This window comes from Homarus americanus, unplaced genomic scaffold, assembly GCF_018991925.1.
Source record: "Homarus americanus isolate GMGI-L3 unplaced genomic scaffold, GMGI_Hamer_2.0 scaffold46273, whole genome shotgun sequence".
In the NCBI taxonomy this organism is placed as follows: Eukaryota; Metazoa; Arthropoda; class Malacostraca; order Decapoda; family Nephropidae; genus Homarus; species Homarus americanus.
This window is the reverse complement of record NW_024725430.1, coordinates 330,099-348,689: the sequence shown is the minus strand read 5'-3', so window position 1 is coordinate 348,689 and position 18,591 is coordinate 330,099. Positions and strand designations below refer to the sequence as shown.

Sequence of the window (18,591 nt, the reverse complement as noted above, 5' to 3'; positions counted from 1 at the left end):
AAGACCCGTTATACCACCATAGATAACATTGCTGTAGACATTCAATAAAAGACCATTAATAAGTGTATAACAATAATGAAAAGACATGTTTAATTTGTCACGAGTTTTATTCTCGTAGTAGTGCAGGAAGCCTGGTACTGGTCCTTCCCAGGGAAGCCTGGTACTGGTCCTCCCTAGGGAAGCCTGGTACTGGTCCTCCCTGGGGCAGCCTGGTGTTACCCATCTCATTTGCGTCCGTAACCTGAAATAAACAACACATTGTTAATAATAAAGTCATTTCATTTTATTATATATTCAGTTAAATAATCATTAAAGTATTATGTAAATGTAAATATTAATATACTGACCGTAAGACCTCGATCCACCGTAGAGTCCAGGACCACTGAAACCTGGAGTGGGAGACGGGAGAAGTGTGAGAGAGAGTGGGGGTGAGAGGGAATGAGAGTGGGGGGAGTGGGGACAGATATCAGAGGCAGGTAAGAGAGAGGGGGAGGTGAGAAAGAGGGGGAGGAGAGGGAGAGAGAGAGAGAGTGGGGGGGGGAGAGGGAGGGGGGAAGAGAGCGGGGTGAGGTACGCATAATTAAAAGATGAGATTCGTTAGTACATAAATGTTTCTCATAAACAACACATATTAGTTACTAGAACAACGAAATAAAGTTTTATCTGTGAGTGAGTGAGTGAGTGAGTGAGTGAGTGAGTGAGTGAAAACAATGTTTCATCAATCTGTGACCATCATGTATAAAGCTTCCGTCGCAGGAGAGATTGAAAGGTTATGCCAATTGTTATCTCAAGTTAAAACATATGTTCTATTAAGAGAAAACAGCCGGTGTGTGTGTGTGTGTGTGTGTGTGTGTGTGTGTGTGTGTTTAAGGTAACATCTTAACCAAGAATGTATATGTGTGTGGTGATTGACCTTGTGTGACCTTCCTGAAGTTGACCACAATGAGGTGTTTTAAGGTTTGCTGCTGACGGCGAGACACAAAACTGGTATATTTCATGTATATCAATACTTGTTTTTGGACGAGTTACGTCATACTTACCATTAAAACCAGAGGTTCTGTGGAAGTTTAAGCCACTACTACCCCCGAAGTAGCCATCAAATCTACCGTAACGATGACCACCGAAGCTTCCACGATTGAAGCCTCCAAAACGTAAGTTTCTACCATAGTAGCCTCCTCCGTGTCTTCCAATATGGGAGCCTCCGAAGCCATGACCACCGAATCCACCGAAGTTTTCACCATTGAAGCCTATTCCTCTACCGCCGTAGCCAACACGTCCAGCGTAGCAGACACCACACACCAGCGCCAACACGACCAATAGCACACGCTGCAAGTAAACAATCACTACATAAAATATACAGTATTATGATGACGTAATTCAACCATTGTCGTGAAAACTATACAAATAAGTCTCTTTCCATAACGAGACCTTTACTGTATACGAGACTTTACTCTACACGAGACTTTACTATAGAAATAAGACAGTTCACCATGAGTCTTTACCATGGTTGTAGAAGTTACTTGTTTGAAGACTAGAACAAGTGTGATGCTGAATGTGTGCGTTAAAGTCCTTATATAATAGCCACAGATGGCGCCTCCCACTAAACACCTTCACTAAGTTGATTTCCTTGCCCCAGATGAGGCAAAGCTTCATTATGCAGTGTAACGAGGAAGCATCACACACGCCACGCGAGGCTTCATAACAAACCCTCCAGGCTTCACCACACACACCCCGGGGCTTCACCACATACCCCCGAAGCTCCACCACACACCACCAACTCTTCACCAACCATAGGTCTGTCCTGCAACAACAAACAACACCTACTCTTACCAAGTCTTCACAAAAATTCACTATATTCATCAACTCTAAACAAACAATAGCGAAACAAATCAAACTTATAACGAAACAATAGACTTAATATAGGATAATATCTGAATTAACATCAACATCCAACATTCACTTTTAAAAGACTTAGGATTTCTTCTGTAATGTTTATACCGTATCAAACTATAACAATATAAAGCTCTCTAACCATATCTGCCATAGCTACCAGGTCCTCCGTTACCTGTGGGAACAAGGAGAGAATTTATATTTACCTGAAGTTTTGTGTGAGTAGGTATGGTGTTGATAAGCTGTCTATATCATGTTTCAGGATTACCTGATTATTAACCCCCTATAGCTTGTTCCACCTGAAGATTAAACACCCTAACGGTTACTTAATCTAGCCTAACCTAACCTATCCTATCCTAATCTAACTTAACCTGAACCCTAACATAACATAACATCCCAGGTAATATTAGGATATTTAATCACCAGGTGAAATAAACGTAGGAGGCTAAAGTTCAGGTGATCATTATTAAATCATTAAAATATTGCAATACACTACATGACACGGATCCACCTTACCGTATCCTCTCCTCACAAAGAGCGTGTGACCCCGCCTCCATAAACACCTGTAAACAACAACATTAATTTACCTTATGCATAAAGTAAACAAGGAAAATTATGACAAAAGATGTTTAGTTTTTTTTAAGTTATATTTAAACACATCAAGTATCCCGTTCTCTACTGACCTGATTGATTGTTTAATATAAGTGAAATATATTTTTGTCACGGGTGAGAGTTAATATAGCTATGGATTGCTTGGCTTAGTTCCTCGTAGGTTGAAGTAAAAAGTCGTGTGAAGAATTACTTACCATATCCTCTGAAGCCGCCGTCGCCTCTGTATCTGCCATAACCGCCATAACCGCCATAACCGCCATAGCCGCCATACCTACCATAACCGCCACCACCAAAGCCACCGAACCCACCATAACCACCGTAACTCCGGCCTGCGTGTGTTACAGCCGCCATCATCAGCACCATAAACACCACCAAGAAACGCTGAAATAACACACACAGAAAACTATTAACCTTTTCACTCATGGGATATTTTCTATTAGAGTATTAATCTATTACATTTCTTCATTAAAACACTGAATGAATAAGCTAATATGTTTATTGTTTACCATTGTTTTGCTTATGTGTGTGTGTGTTTGTATGTGTAGTTGACGAACAGAGGACAGACAGTGATGGTGAGGGAGGAATGTTGTGGGTTTTATCTGAGATGTCCCGCCTCCTACCCACCCCAACCTCCATGACGATCTTCCCGGAATGTTTAATGATCTGCCAGAAAGAAGTGAGTTGTGTAAATGCTTGTGAAAAAATAAACTTGAGTTATTCGTTCACACGAGGAAACACTTTTTATGGGAATCCCTGTTAGGTATACTGGGAATACGAATAAAGTTAGAAAGCCATTATGATAAGATGTAAAGTGTAAATTTTATTCCTAACATGGCTGGCTTTAAGATAAAATGTCAATACTGTAGTTAGTTTTAGATAGGTAAAAAGAGATACCATTTACCTTCCTGTTAATGAGTGGACTACCTGTCTACCTGTAAGAGAGAGAAACACCATTGAAGAAGTTAATGTTCAGTAAAGTTAGATACATCCATCACATATCTAGGCTACGGTACCTCCTCCTATACTGTCAAAAGTTCAGAGTTATTATATCTACACCGTATAATACATAAACCAGTAACCTAATTCTATTATATATTTTAAAAAGTCTCATTAGAGATTAAAACTGATTTGATTTCTTATATTGATGTATTGATCATAAGTAGCGTACAGTAGTTCTTCTTTTAAATTCATACGTTATATATTTCTCCATGAGCTCAGTGTTTTTAAACTCTCATCATCATTATCCTCATCATCATCAATATCATCATCATCAACATCTTCTCATCATCATCAACATCTTATCATTATTATTATCATCATCATCATCAACATCTTATCACCATTATCATCATCATCATCATTATCATCATCATCACCATCTTCTCATCATCATCAACTTCTTATCATCATCATCATCATCATCATCATCATTATCATCATCATCAACATCTTCTCATCATCATCAACATCTTATCACCATTATAATCATTATCATCATCATCATCATCAACTTGATCTCATCATCATTATCATCATCATCAATATCTTCTCATCATTATCAACTTTTTATCATCATTATCATCATTATCATCATCATTATCATCATCATCATCATCATCAATATCTTCTCATCATTATAAACATTTTATCATCATTATCATCATCATCATCATCATCAATATCGTATCATTATTATTATCATCATCATCATCAACATCTTATCATCATCATCATCATCATCATCATCATGTTCAAGATAAGTCAAGACCCGTTATACCACCATAGATAACATTGCTGTAGACATTCAATAAAAGACCATTAATAAGTGTATAACAATAATGAAAAGACATGTTTAATTTTTCACGAGTTTTATTCTCGTAGTAGTGCAGGAAGCCTGGTACTGGTCCTCCCCAGGGAAGCCTGGTACTGGTCCTGCCTAGGGAAGCCTGGTACTGGTCCTCTCCAGGGAAGCCTGGTACTGGTCATCCCTAGGGAAGCCTGGTACTGGTCCTGCCTAGGGAAGCCTGGTACTGGTCCTCTCCAGGGAAGCCTGGTACTGGTCCTCCCTAGGGAAGCCTGGTACTGGTCCTCCCTGGGGCAGCCTGGTGTTACCCATCTCATTTGCGTCCGTAACCTGAAATAAACAACACATTGTTAATAATAAAAAGTCATTTCATTTTATTATATATTCAGTTAAATAATCATTAAAGTATTATGTAAATGTAAATATTAATATACTGACCGTAATACCTCGATCCACCGTGGTGTCCATGACCACTGAAACCTGGAGTGGGAGACGGGAAGAGTGTGAGAGAGAGTGGGGGTGAGAGGGAATGGGAGTGGGGGAGAGAGGAGAGGGAGAGATAGAGAGTGGGGATTAGTGGGGACATATAACAGAGGCAGGTAAGAGAGAGGGGGAGGTGGGGAGGAGAGGGAGAGAGAGAGAGAGTGGGGGGGGGAGAGGGAGGGGGGAAGAGAGCGGGGTGAGGTACGCATAATTAAAAGATGAGATTCATTAGTACATAAATGTTTCTCATAAACAACACATATTAGTTACTAGAACAACGAAATAAAGTTTTATCAGTGAGTGAGTGAGTGAGTGAGTGAGTGAGTGAGTGAGTGAGTGAGTGAGTGAAAACAATGTTTCATCAATCTGTGACCATCATGTATAAAGCTTCCGTTGCAGCAGAGAATGAAAGGTTATGCCAATTGTTATCTCAAGTTAAAACATATGTTCTATTAAGAGAAAACAGCCGGTGTGTGTGTGTGTGTGTGTGTGTGTGTGTGTGTGTGTTTGTGTGTGTGTGTGTGTGTTTAAGGTAACATCTTAAGCAAGAATGTATATGTGTGTGGTGATTGACCTTGTGTGACCTTCCTGAAGTTGACCACAATGAGGTGTTTTAAGGTTTGCTGCTGACGGCGAGACACAAAACTGGTATATTTCATGTATATCAATACTTGTTTTTGGACGAGTTACGTCATACTTACCACTACCACCCCCGATGACTCCACCATTGAAGCCTCCATTACCCCCGATGAATCCACCATTGAAGCCTCCATTACCACCGATGCTTCCACCATTGAAGCCTCCAAAACCTAAGTTTCCCCTACTGAAGCCTCCGTGTCTTCTACCATAGTAGCGTCCACCGGGTCTTCCACTATTGAAGCCTGCGAAGCTTTGACCACCGACTCCACCGAAGTTTCCACTACTGAAGCCAATTACTCTACCGCCGTAGCCAACATGTGCAGCGTAGCAGACACCACACACCAGCGCCAACACGACCAATAGCACACGCTGCAAGTAAACAATCACTACATAAAATATATAGTATTATGATGACGTAATTCAACCATTGTCGTGAAAACTATACAAATAAGTCTCTTTCCATAACGAGACCTTTACTGTATACGAGACTTTACTCTACACGAGACTTTACTATAGAAATAAGACAGTTCACCATGAGTCTTTACCATGGTTGTAGAAGTTACTTGTTTGAAGACTAGAACAAGTGTGATGCTGAATGTGTGCGTTAAAGTCCTTATATAGTACCCACAGATGGCGCCTCCCACTAAACACCTTCACTAAGTTGATTTCCTTACCCCAGATGAGATATAACCTAGATTACTGAAATGTTATGTAGAGTCATTCTGAAAGTTGAGTCTCCTTGACACCTACAGTATATGACACCTATATGATACCTGAAGGGCACCTGTGTGACACCTGTATGACACTTGTATGACACCTGTATAGCACATGTATGACACCTGCATGGCACTTGAATTACACATGTATGACACCTATATGATATCTGAAGGACCCCTGTATGATAATTCAGGAACACTTGTATGACACCTGTATAGCACATGTATTACACCTGCATGACACTTGAATTACACCTGTATGACACATATATGATACATGAAGGACACCTGTATGACACCTATATGATACCTGAAGGGCACCTGTATGACACCTGAAGGACACCTGCTTGACACCTGATGAACATCACACGTGGGTTAATCGGTTATTAATAAGGAATTGATCGTGGGGCGCGTAGGTCTCAGGTCAGGTGTCGAAAATTCATGAAGATTTTTTTTTTTTGTTAGATGTTGTGGTGAGTAATAAGACAAGTTAAGTGAGACAGAGCTGTTTAGAGTCAATAAGTTCCTTCAAGACATACTAACATGTTCCTCAGAGGGTTAATAATGTTTTTTGGGGGCTATGTACAGTAGTTACAGTTATTAAATATTAAAATTTTACCGAAAAAACAAAACATAATATCACATTCACTGAGTAATCAAGATACACCATGCAAGTCATTCTCTGGTGAACGGGTTCATAAAAGTAATTAGTTTAGGTGGGTGAGAAAATGACAAGAGGTCAGTCAGGTCTTGACATCTAAACCTTACCTTCAGTCAGTCCAGGTCGTTGTTTTCAGCTGTTTTTGTCAGTCTGTCCAAACCGGGTTTACTTAGTTCCCTATGATTTGAATGTCTGTGTTTGTCATGGTGATGTTTTGTCAACTTTCTTTTTGATATAATTAGGATAAACGCCTATCAATGCTCACAAACACTAAATAGATCTTTACAGACTGGACTCTTCTCCTTCTTCTTTTGCAATTGTGTGTAAATGAGGCAAAAAGTCATTCAGCTCAGCAATGTATATCACTGACTTTATAATTCCCTCCCATGCATTTCACTCCCGTAAAATCCAGTCCCTGAGATAGTCTATTAAATAAAAAATAAATAAAAATAACTATTAAGGGTGAAATTTATATAAAAAACAAATATCAACATTAAAAGTAACATTCACTATAGATTATTAAAAGTGATGTAAGTTATAAAAGTATTTGTAGTCAAAAATGGATCTAGATATTTGGTTTAGCTCTAAGAGAAAGAACCTGCGGCCATTTGTTTACTTATTTATACTTCTTGTTGGCGTTGTTGTCACTCGAATCATTGAGAACTTTCAGCAGCAATTCTATGTCTTCCTTTTGAGTTAAATTCAATATCAAAACAATGGGATGGTGAGCGTCACTGAGCTCTGAGGTTCATAATGGTTACATACTATAGTGTTGTTAGTACGAGATATATATTGTTCTGTTCCAAGTGTAGATTATTTCACAAGTCACTAGTACTTCTTGAGGGAGATCATCGTCATCCACAACCTCCTCGAAACACAAGTACAGTAGTTGGGAAGGTTGATAAGAAGTTTCTGTATTATATTTTCAAAGACCATCTTGACGCATTAAAGGTTCAATCCTTGACGCATAGTTCCCTTCACTAGTGAGTTTACAGGGATCGTCAGGTTTTGTGCAGTGTGGCAGCCCTGTGTTTGTTTACATTCGACAGAAGGAAACTCACATTAGTAAACATATTATACAGTCAAAGTAAAACAATATTAAAACAAATATCTCAAAGATAATGATTTGTGGAATGTTTATATGATGAGCCTCTGTAGACTTACTAGTGAAGGGGACTCTACCTCTGAAGACCTGCACACATTTTGCCTCTTTCCATTAATAACAGCAACTGTCCTCTCATACACTGTTTAATCCCTTATGACTTAACCCCTAGTGTAAGATGACTTAACACTGATGTAAGATGACTTAACCCCTAGTGTAAGATGACTTAACCCCTAGTGTAAGATGACTTAACCCCTAGTGAAAGATGACTAAACACTGATGTAAGATGACTTAACCCCTAGTGTAAGATGACTTAACCCCTAGTGTAAGATGACTTAACCCCTAGTGTAAGATGACTTAACACTGATGTAAGATGACTTAACCCCTAGTGTAAGATGACCTAACACTGATGTAAGATGACTTAACCCCTAGTGTAAGATGACTTAACCCCTAGTGTAAGATGACTTAACCCCTAGTGTAAGATGACTTAACACTGATGTAAGATGACTTAACCCCTAGTGTAAGATGTGTAAGATGACTTAACCCCTAGTGTAAGATGACTTAACCCCTAGTGTAAGATGACTTAACACTGATGTAAGATGACTTAACCCCTAGTGTAAGATGAAACCCTAGTGTAAGATCACTTAACACTGATGTAAGATGACTCTAACCCCTAGTGTAAGATGATTCTAATCCCCTAGTGTAAGATCACTTAACACTGATGTAAGATGACTTAACCCCTAGTGTAAGATGACTTAACCCCCAGTGTAAGATCACTTAACACTGATGTAAGATGACTTAACCCTAGTGTAAGATGACTTAACCCCTTAGTGTAAGATGACTTAACCCCTAGTGTAAGATGACTTAACCCCTAGTGTAAGATGACTTAACCCCTAGTGTAAGATGACTTAACCCTTAGTGTAAGATGACTTAACCCCTAGTGTAAGATGACTTAACCCCTAGTGTAAGATGACTTAACCCCTAGTGTAAGATGACTTAACCCTTAGTGTAAGATGACTTAACTCTTTGAATATGTCGGGAGGGGAGAGTTCCACAGACTATGTAATCATACGTGAGACCACAGCAGGTACCACCTCACATAATTCCTCACAGTCTACCTATTATTTCAAAATCAATTTAATATAATTGGAAATTCGCAAGTTATTTCACCATAAACAATTATATTATAAGTTATGGTTTCCGTATGACCGGAACTCTTAATTGTAAGACTTCCATTCCAGAAATCTTTGGTGCTGTGAGGGCGGAGGGTCGTCTATGGCTGTGTCTGGGATCAGTGGTAGTAACGATAAGCAACACTCAGTTCAGTAGAGGTAACTCTCCTGTGTAGTAACTCTGGTAGTAAACAATGTTGTGTACGTCTTTAGCATTGTGTCTGGCGGGTGGTGATGAACCGAAGAAAAGGTGAAGCTGATTATCACGCTTCTATAATGATGGTTAATGAGGAACTGATTAAAGTGTAAGAACTGGGTTGGTTTACGTTCGTTTTTGGAGAATAGTCAAATTTTCTTGGGTTTTACTTTCTACAAAATGTATTCCCTCAGTTGTTGTGTTTTTTTTTACGATAATTACGACAGAAACAAACCCACATCCTATAATTTCAGTTCGAATAATCACATGAAAAGACAATAAATATTTATAACGTAGCCCAAACCTCTGAGCGTTGCACCAAGGTCAGGTGAGTATCCGGCAGGACAGGAAGCTGCGGTCGTTACGCCGGAGTTATCGTCAGGTGTCATGACTTCACGCGACCTTCCTTCAGGTGTGAGATATATCGACTAAAATCTGAAAATCTCTATTCCCCTTTATCTTTATTTTTTCCATCGTCCACATTAGATAGATAGATAGATAGGTAGATAGATAGATAGATAGATAGATAGTTAACATTACCCAAGAGAATTGGTTCCGATCACCTTGAATAGATTGACACACTTATGGCTCACAAACTCCCAAGATGAAAGTAACTAATGTGATGGTGACACTTTCTGGGTCCTGGGTCAAGAGTGGCGGCCGTCAACACAACCTCGCTCCTTGTATGAGTCAACCTGACGAAAACAGAACAACACGACTTCCTTCAGGATGTAAGAGAGCAGCCCAGGGAACCTAAGTCTGTATACATCACCTCAACAATTTACTTCCGCTTTATTCTCATATTTAGTCTTTTAACAGAGTTGATTTTCAGGGACGAACTTAGTGTAATGTTGGTGATCGATGGTTGAGTGTCTTGAGACAGTCATCGCTCTACAAACACCACCCAGTAAGGTTGGGTGTGGCCGGAAGTGTCAGGACAGAGTCAGCAGCGTGTCGTTTGTCAAGCAACGTTGATATTCAGATTTGTCAAATAGTCGTGTGGTGTGTAGCGGGAAACAGACAGACATGAGTGAGTGCGTTTGGTCTGACTGGAATATACAATTAAGACGAAATTCGCTATACAGTTTTGTCATGTCGGTCTTGTCGCCTCTCCTTCCGAACCACGAACCCCGAGATTCACACTCGTGAATCCGAACCATTTATGGACAGAATAATGAATCCGTGTCTCGCCAACCCTCAGATACGATGACGGTACAGTTTATTTAGCCAGAAAAATACAATCATATATAAGCCTATGATAATTTCTTTACAATCTTTATTTACAGTACGTCAGGCTTAGCAAGAGAGTCAGGTCGACATGCTGCCATAGTCTTTGTCATATTACAGTATGTCAAACAAACACTAAAAGTTTCCTATGGATGTTTTATTATTAATATCAGTATTAGTTTTAGTATCAGTAGTATTATTATGTGTATAAACTTAGTCATGTATGTTTCACAAGATCGTTAAGAAGATATTTTATGACCTGGTAGTGTATCTGTTTCAAAACATGTCCGATTTGTACCGACGATTTTTCATTAAGGTTTTAAATATTTATTACGACAAAGTTACAGGTATATGGCACCTGATAGATTTCTTTCACTCAATCATTTTTATTTATTTTATTTATATTATTTCTCCATATATTAAAACGAAACTCAAAGTTAAGATGATAAAATAAGTAAAAGTTTGAAAAGTTTAGCAAGACAACAAGTCACACGAGTGCTCACTGTTACCTTCCATCAGACACCAATCACCGCCGTGCAGACGACACCAGCTACTGTCTCCCACATAATCTTCTACCATGAACTGATTCCAACATCTAATTTGTAAGACATGTTGCTAGATTAATGGCGCTACAGACAACTATGGAAACAGTTATGGTGTCGAAAGGTGAGAAAGTTAAAAAGTGTTATGCTAAGATCAACAGCTGTGATGTGAAGAAACTAATCAAATTCATTCAAGAATATATTCAGTGCCGGATTTAGACCGGTGGAGGCCCATGGGCAGCCTCTTTGTGGAGGCCCCCTCATTATAACTACCCAAGAGGGTGGAGTGGCGAGTGAAGCGAGCCAAAACATCTGGGAGTTCGTGGGGCGCTGTAAGCCTCCCGGGAAAATTTTGAAATTTGAACACTTCTTTGGAGAATTTTGAAGCCATATGCTGAATATAGTTTTACGTGATGGAATAAATAAACATGAATTTTAAAGAATGAAAATAAAAATAATCCAAATGAATAAACAAACAAATAAATAAAATATCGTAATATATGGAGGCCCCCAGATTATGGAGGCCCCTGGGCAACTGTCCACTTTGCCCACTCCTGAATCCGGCCCTGAATATATTGGTAAAAATATCGACGATACTGATCACATGTTAGGTGTGTTAAGTGATGATATAAAGAGTGATATGTTGAGATATAAAGAGAGAGTTTGAGTTAAGTGAACATTAGGCATAATATGTAGCAGTTGCCAACACCGACGTTTATAGCGAGTCTTATATAAGGAGAAAGAGTAAAAAATACTTTATTCTATTATGTTTCCGTCTCAAATTTATATTTTTCGAGTATTTTAACCACTATGACCCCCTCCCTCCCCTCCCTCCCCAATTACCCACCTTATCTAACCTTTCTTAACTTATACAAATGTTAAGAATCACTTTTGAGTTTATGGATCCCTCCTCAATTGAACACCGAAAGCAACACCATCACCTACTAAACACCGAAAACACAAATAAGGTAAACTTTTTATGGTTTAAGGATTTTTATAGTTTAAGAAAGGTTAGGTCAGGTTTTCAAAGGTTTGTTTCTTGTTTTTATCGTATTTTACCCCATGTTTTCCCTCTACTCTAAAGCCACTTTGAACAACTAATATTGTGGGTAATTACATCGGTCAAAATACTTGAAAAAATATAAATATATAAGACTCACTATAAACGTAAGTATTGGCAACTACTACATATTAATTATGATCTGTTAAGTGGAAATTAGTGAACTCAATTAAGTGAAAATAAGAACTCGGCGAAGTGAAAATTTGTGCAGTAATTTGGAAAAGGTCAGCCAAGGAACTCTGTATTGATCTGTATAGTATTGGAAGACAGCAAACAAAAAATGGAATACTTTATAGCATTGTCGTCGGAAATTTGTATTTTATGAGTTTTTCTGATTTCGATTCCAGGTTTAGTTGTTAAAGTTCCTTGTTTTTTTTTTTTGATGATTTGGTTAGATTTACTCACAGCGGTACAGAAGGGCGGTTAGGAGGTCAGGTCAGGTCCTTCTAGTTTCTCTGGTTAGGTTAGACATGTACAGTATACCGATATTCGAGTCATTGGGTTATGTTCATGATCTTTTGGGGGGGGCAAAGAACTATTTCCTCCACCATCCTTGTGAAGGCTCCCTAACTTGGTTCATTGACCGGGACCCATGTTCTTAAATATTACGCTCATACAATTTTCTGCAAGAGTAAGGTTAGGTTAAGTTAAGCTAGGTTAAGTTAAGTTTGGTTAATTGTAGTGATGTTAAGTGTAGTTATGTTAAGTGCAGTTAGGTTAAGTTAGTCAGAAAGAAGGCCATTTTAGTAACTATCATTGTATAGTCTGTCCACCACACATACACATTAGGCTGTTTTTCCAGTAAACATCAAAGTTTTGTCTACGGCTGCCGTACCAATATAAAATCATGTGCCCATTTTTTCTTTGGTCGAAATCAGAAAATAAAAAAACTCTCAAAATATACATTTCCGACAGTGAAGTAGTTGTATTTATTTTTGCTTTATTTCCCTAAAAACAAATCAATATGGAGTTCCATGATTGACCTTTTCTGAATCCTCACCAAGATCTCGGTTAAGTGAAACTAAGTGAACTCGGTTAAGTGAAACTAAGTGAACTCGGTTAAGTGAAGCTAAGTGAACTCGGTTAAGTGAAGCTAAGTGAACTCGGTTAAGTGAAATTAAGTGAACTCGGTTAAGTGAAACTAAGTGAACTCGGTTAAGTGAAACTAAGTGAACTCGGTTAAGTGAAACTAAGTGAACTCGGTTAAGTGAAAATAAATGAACTCAGTTAAGTGAAAATTAGTGAACTAGGTTAAGTGAAAATAAGTGAGCTCAGTTAAGTGAAACTAAGTGAACTCGGTTAAGTGAAAATAAGTGAGCTCAGTTAAGTGAAAATAAAAGAGCTCAGTTAAGTGAAAATAAGTGAACTCTGTTAAGTGAAAATATGTGAACTCGGTTAAGTGAAACTAAGTGAACTCGGTTAAGTGAAAATAAATGAACTCAGTTAAGTGAAAATTAGTGAACTAGGTTAAGTGAAAATAAGTGAGCTCAGTTAAGTGAAACTAAGTGAACTCGGTTAAGTGAAAATAAGTGAGCTCAGTTAAGTGAAAATAAAAGAGCTCAGTTAAGTGAAAATAAGTGAACTCTGTTAAGTGAAAATATGTGAACTTGGCTAAGTGAAAATGTCATCTTGTTTAATTGAAAATAAGTGAACTCAGTTAAGTGAAAAATAAGTGAACTTGGTTAATTGAAAAAGCGTTCTAGTTTAAGTGATCTCAGTTAAGTGAAAATAAGTGAACTTGGTTAAGTGGAAATAAGTGAGCTCAGTTAAGTGAAAATACGTGAACTCTGTTCAGTGAAAATATGTCATGTTGTTTAATTGAAAATAAGTGAACTCAGTTAAGTGAAAATAAGTGAACCTGGTTAATTGAAAAAGCGTTCTTGTCTAAGTGAAAATAAGTGATCTCGGTTAAGTGAAAATATGTGATCTCAGTTAAGTGATAGTTAATGAGCTTGGGATGACATCACCAGCAAGAATACCGGTAAGTATTTTTACTATTTATGGTAATATTCAAGATGTTGTTCCAGCCTCAGCAGCTAACTAATGAAATTTCTCCATTGAAGATAAAAGCTTTATTACCTCAAGAACCAGACTTACATGTAGGAGGAATACAGCCGCCGCTAGTGTCAGGTTTACTCTGTAGTAAAGGTTCTTTTCTCAGAAAGGAAGTCAAACATTAGGTAAAGGTCAACCACAGAATTCTATATTAATTTGTATATTGGAAGATAGAGAGAGAAAAATATCTATAGAGTTTTCTTCAGATTTTTTTTTTTTTTTTTTATTTTTTACTTTCCGATTTTACTTATAAACTGAAATTTTGATCACAATGAGTGGACAGAGGTTTGAAGTAGAGGGGAATTGTTGGGTAAAAACATGCAAAAAACGGATGAGATTAAACCTAACGAAACCTAACTATAAAGGAAAATTTTTACTCGTGATATGTTTAAGAACAGATGACCAGGTTAAGGAGCCGAGTTAGGAAACTTTTCAACCGAAGAAAAGTTCTTCAGTTTATCATTAACACAGTAAATAGGTGAAAGGAATCACTTTCTTGATTTTTTTGCAACAATAATTTTTGGGAAGATGTTGTGTTCTGGTTGTTTGTTTAATCTGTTACGCTGTTTGAGAGATTTTATCAGACGAGGAAAGAAAAAAGCTTAAACAGTTGACACTTGGACACCACCTTGTGTAAATAAAATAATCTCGGGGTAGAACAACAATCTGACTGAAAGGAACCATCAGCGGGGCGGCGGGTCAGGAGTTGCTCCTTCATGTATGGAAAACTTCTTAACTCGTATAAGTGATTTGGCACAAAATGCACTCCTCTTCCGTACTATGTATGTCTTTCAAAGTGATAAAACTCTTATCATCTATGAAGAAATTTCGCTCGGTAGTTCCTCAGGTCAGGTCACTCCTGTCAAGTATTCCTAAGCAAGCATACTAATCATACTATGGCAGAGTATCACCATATTCTTAAATTTATTTGGTGACAATTATGTCTTCCAGAAAGCTAAGCACAAGAATAGTGCTGTAGAGATGAACACTGCATGTAAATAATTGTTACTGTCAAAATGCCTCAATCAAGTATAATGTTTCTCTGTACAGACACAAGAGGCAGGACCGTGTAGCGTTATAATGTTGTTACTCAACAAATGTGTTTAAAAATGCCTAATAAGGTTAGTAATGACTCCACTCCATTAACAATAGCAATTATAAGAGATGAAACTTTTAAGTTATTAAGACCTAATGATGCTCTAGATGGTGTATGAAATAAGACTTTGTGGCAATGAAAAATTAAAGGGTTTTGAAGAACGAATATTCTCAGGTAATATTTTAAATTTTACAAATATACACAATATTAATAAATATCACACAAAACTTTTGTGAAAGAAAGCAACTTGGTGCTGGTGTGTAGTGCTGGCTGATGTACCCGACTGGCTGCCTACAGTTAAACGTTATAATAATAACAGGACAGATATTGTCTGTCTGTGAGCCTCTAAGGCTGTGTTCAGCCTCAGCTTCAAAACAGCAGTTAGAGACCTGAAATGTTAAACGCATATTACATGGGTCCCAATGTTGTACACCTTAGTATTATTATTGATGACGTGTCTGTCTGTGAGCGTCTGTCTATCTGTTCCACCTACAGCTCCAAAACGGAAGCCGTTAGCAAACTGAAACCTTAAAAAACACTTCACTGTACATGGGTCCCAAGGTTGTACACCTTGGCTTTACTGTTGACCATGGATAGCAGATGTTCCGGGCAAGAACCAAATATCTTCATGGACTGAAATATGTCACAGCGATCGTAGGAAGTGGTTACCCATGTCAGGGAGGGCAAACTGTGACAGTCAAGGTTAGGTTGAGGTGGTTTACTTGTCTAAGGAAGGTTAGATTAGCTTAGGTTAAGTATTTAGGTTAGGTTAGATTAGATTAGGTTGAATTGGTTCCCCGTGTTAGGGAGGTTGGGATAGGTTAGGTAGGGTAATGTTAGGTCAGGTTGAGGTGCCAAGGAGGGTAATCTGTGACAGTGAAGGTTATACTGTATATAACTAACCTGAACAAAGTCTTGTTATATTAGTTTGATAATTTACAAGTTTATAATTTGCATTATTAATTGTTAATTTTTAAATATATGCAATATACAACACAGCTATTATCACTAAAAACTTTCGTACTTCGGTTATTGTACTAGTAATACAGTACAAAATTGAACCACGGTATATCTTAGCATTGCGGTGCATTTCCATCCATTTGTAAGGTTTCGGTCTAAGGAAAATAGTCCTGAATGTCACTTTCTGCTGAATTAAAACAATTATCATCGATCCAAGTTATGGGAAAAATGAACCACAATTATTAATGTCCAAATTGCAGCTCGGATGCCAATGGTCAGTGGTCCCTTCCAGCTAGGATCATAGACTTGTTTTTTAATTTACTAGAATGTCACAGGCCATAAGAGAGGAGTCGCAGCACTGGAGTTTTGGCATTACTTTAAAATTCTTAGTGATTGTTTGTTTCATCTCATCATGGCAGCAGTGTTAAAGTACAAGTACTGTATTGTGATGGGGTTTATTTCATTATAAGGTTCATTTTAAACAAGCATACTGTTGTCAATAATTGTTTCTAATACTGGTTTCTGGTTTTACAGGTTAGAACTTCAGAAGCGTCGGTGGTAAGTACAGAGTTCTGATTGTTTTTTATCAGTTTCACTCGGTAAGGTTATACTAGGGTGCAGTTTTAAATATGCACATCCAGATTTATGATTTGTGTTGGGGGTTGAAAACTTAATGAAATCCACTGAGACGAAATTAAAAGTTTCTTTAAAAAATATGGAAAATTAATAAGCTTTAATTTGATAGTTAAAACTTTCCTTCATTATTTTATTAAGTGGGATTAACTTTGAATCCTGAGCCTTGCTTTATGAGGGAGCAGACTTTATATTTTGTACTGCATGCATCCTACTAACCCTGCAGACCGTACAGTACCGGAAACCTAGCGGTGCTAACGTCAGGTACTGAGATAAATCAAGGCTTATAACACGGTTAGGTGAAGTTAGGTTACTATGTCTAGGTTTAATTAAAAGAATAAATAACATTTAGGATGTGGTTTATAGAGGTTCTGTAGTGGTTGCTTTTCAGATGGAGGTAAGGGTCATATATTTCAGTACAGTATATATGCATTTTTCAGGTACATATGGCATTCATATATATTTCTTTGTTCTCACTAAGTAATGATAAAATTATCATAATTATCATGAAGGTTATTTTGGTGCAGTTAAAGCTCATGTCTATTTTTTAATACAGTAGAATCTCAAAGTAGGTGTATACAGAGTACACGACCCTGATTATATGCGGTTGACCCCCTGATCCGCCCTTGGTCGAGCTACTCCACCCACCATCTCTTGCTAGACCAGTGTCCCTCATTATCATATAATAGAACTTCTTAATCATATTTTTTTCATCATCTATATATTTATTGTATCTATTTCATTATCCATTTTGATGGAGGAAATGGTTGGGCCTATTGTCAGAAGGGGTTGCTTATTAACTTACGACCATAAGATAATACCACACCTCGCCTAGGTATCAGTCAAATGCTCCTCTCTTGTTTTAGTTCTGTCAACATCTCCCAGGAAATTTAGTGGCAGTGTTCATGATGGTGAGAGTGAGAAAAATAAAGAAAGTGCAAACTTTGAAAAGTTTTGAGGATGGGTCAGGGTATTGGACATATTAAAGAGTGGCGCATCTAACTCAGAAGTTATGTGATCCATCAAACACTTTATAAGACATGGTTTGTGGTGGCAGTGCATGCAGTTGTTTACCTTTGGGTAGGATTACTGTAGTATATAAAATGGGATTCATGTTTACATTCAGGGGGACCAGAATATACATGAAATTCACTCTTATGTGAGGTTCCAGGAACGTAACACTCCCGTGCTTTGAGTCCTTACTGTACAATACAAATATATTTCAATGCAACATATGTACATGTTATTTTCAGATGAAAGATAATGTAAAGTTTATTTTGGCTGGAAGTAAAGGTTCATATATATATTTTGGTGCAATAGTTTTGTTAACATTATTTTAAGGATCAACAAAATAATATTATACATATGAATTTTGGTGTAACACTTATTTTCTTATTTTGGTGAAAAAAATTGAATCGTGTATATCTTTCTGTTCCGTACAAATCCTCTTTGGTTCAACCGGTCATCGTCAGTTCAACCGGTCTTCGTCAGTTCAACCGGTCTTCGTCAGTTCAACCGGTCATCGTCAGTTCCGCAGGTTCTTGTCGTTTCCACAAGGACTCAGAAAATCCCGCCATCAGAAGGACCTTGACTCCCGACATTCCTGTACGCTGGTTCGGTTCATTTGACTTCCAGAGAACATAATTCATCATGTCATCGCCTTGAAGATTTTCCCCGTGGGATCATCGATGTGTGTAGGACTTCCTGCCTCAGAATATTCACATCTAGAAAAGAAGTCACGTT

At 37.8% G+C, this 18,591-nt stretch overlaps 2 protein-coding genes across 3 annotated transcripts; both read right to left on the bottom strand.

Annotated features, from left to right (window-relative positions):
- Positions 1-88: 88 nt before the first annotated feature.
- Positions 89-1,596, bottom strand: LOC121864846 (neuropeptide-like protein 29). Its single transcript, XM_042364010.1, has 4 exons — positions 1,503-1,596; positions 1,041-1,326; positions 348-389; positions 89-241 (listed from the first exon to the last, which is right to left on the bottom strand). The coding sequence occupies exons 1-4, from the start codon at positions 1,503-1,505 to the stop codon at positions 225-227; spliced, it is 348 nt and encodes a 115-aa protein (XP_042219944.1). The 5' UTR covers positions 1,506-1,596; the 3' UTR covers positions 89-224.
- A 2,757-nt stretch (positions 1,597-4,353) lies between these two features.
- LOC121864845 (ctenidin-1-like) lies at positions 4,354-6,084 on the bottom strand. Of its 2 annotated transcripts, XM_042364008.1 has the most exons (4): positions 5,974-6,084; positions 5,491-5,797; positions 4,745-4,786; positions 4,354-4,636 (listed from the first exon to the last, which is right to left on the bottom strand). In XM_042364008.1, the coding sequence occupies exons 1-4, from the start codon at positions 5,974-5,976 to the stop codon at positions 4,620-4,622; spliced, it is 369 nt and encodes a 122-aa protein (XP_042219942.1). In that variant the 5' UTR covers positions 5,977-6,084; the 3' UTR covers positions 4,354-4,619. The 2 variants fall into 2 exon arrangements, with proteins under 2 accessions (XP_042219942.1, XP_042219943.1); XM_042364009.1 differs by lacking the exon at positions 4,745-4,786.
- Between the last annotated feature and the right edge of the window lie 12,507 nt (positions 6,085-18,591).

Bases quoted from the DNA above. Each gene is read 5' to 3' on its own strand.
- LOC121864846 (XM_042364010.1), bottom strand. The intron at 390-1,040 runs GTAAGTATGACG...CTCCCACTCCAG, and splicing joins CAGAACCTCTGGTTTTAATG to GTTTCAGTGGTCCTGGACTC.
- LOC121864845 (XM_042364008.1), bottom strand. The intron at 4,787-5,490 runs GTAAGTATGACG...CTCCCACTCCAG, and splicing joins AGTCATCGGGGGTGGTAGTG to GTTTCAGTGGTCATGGACAC.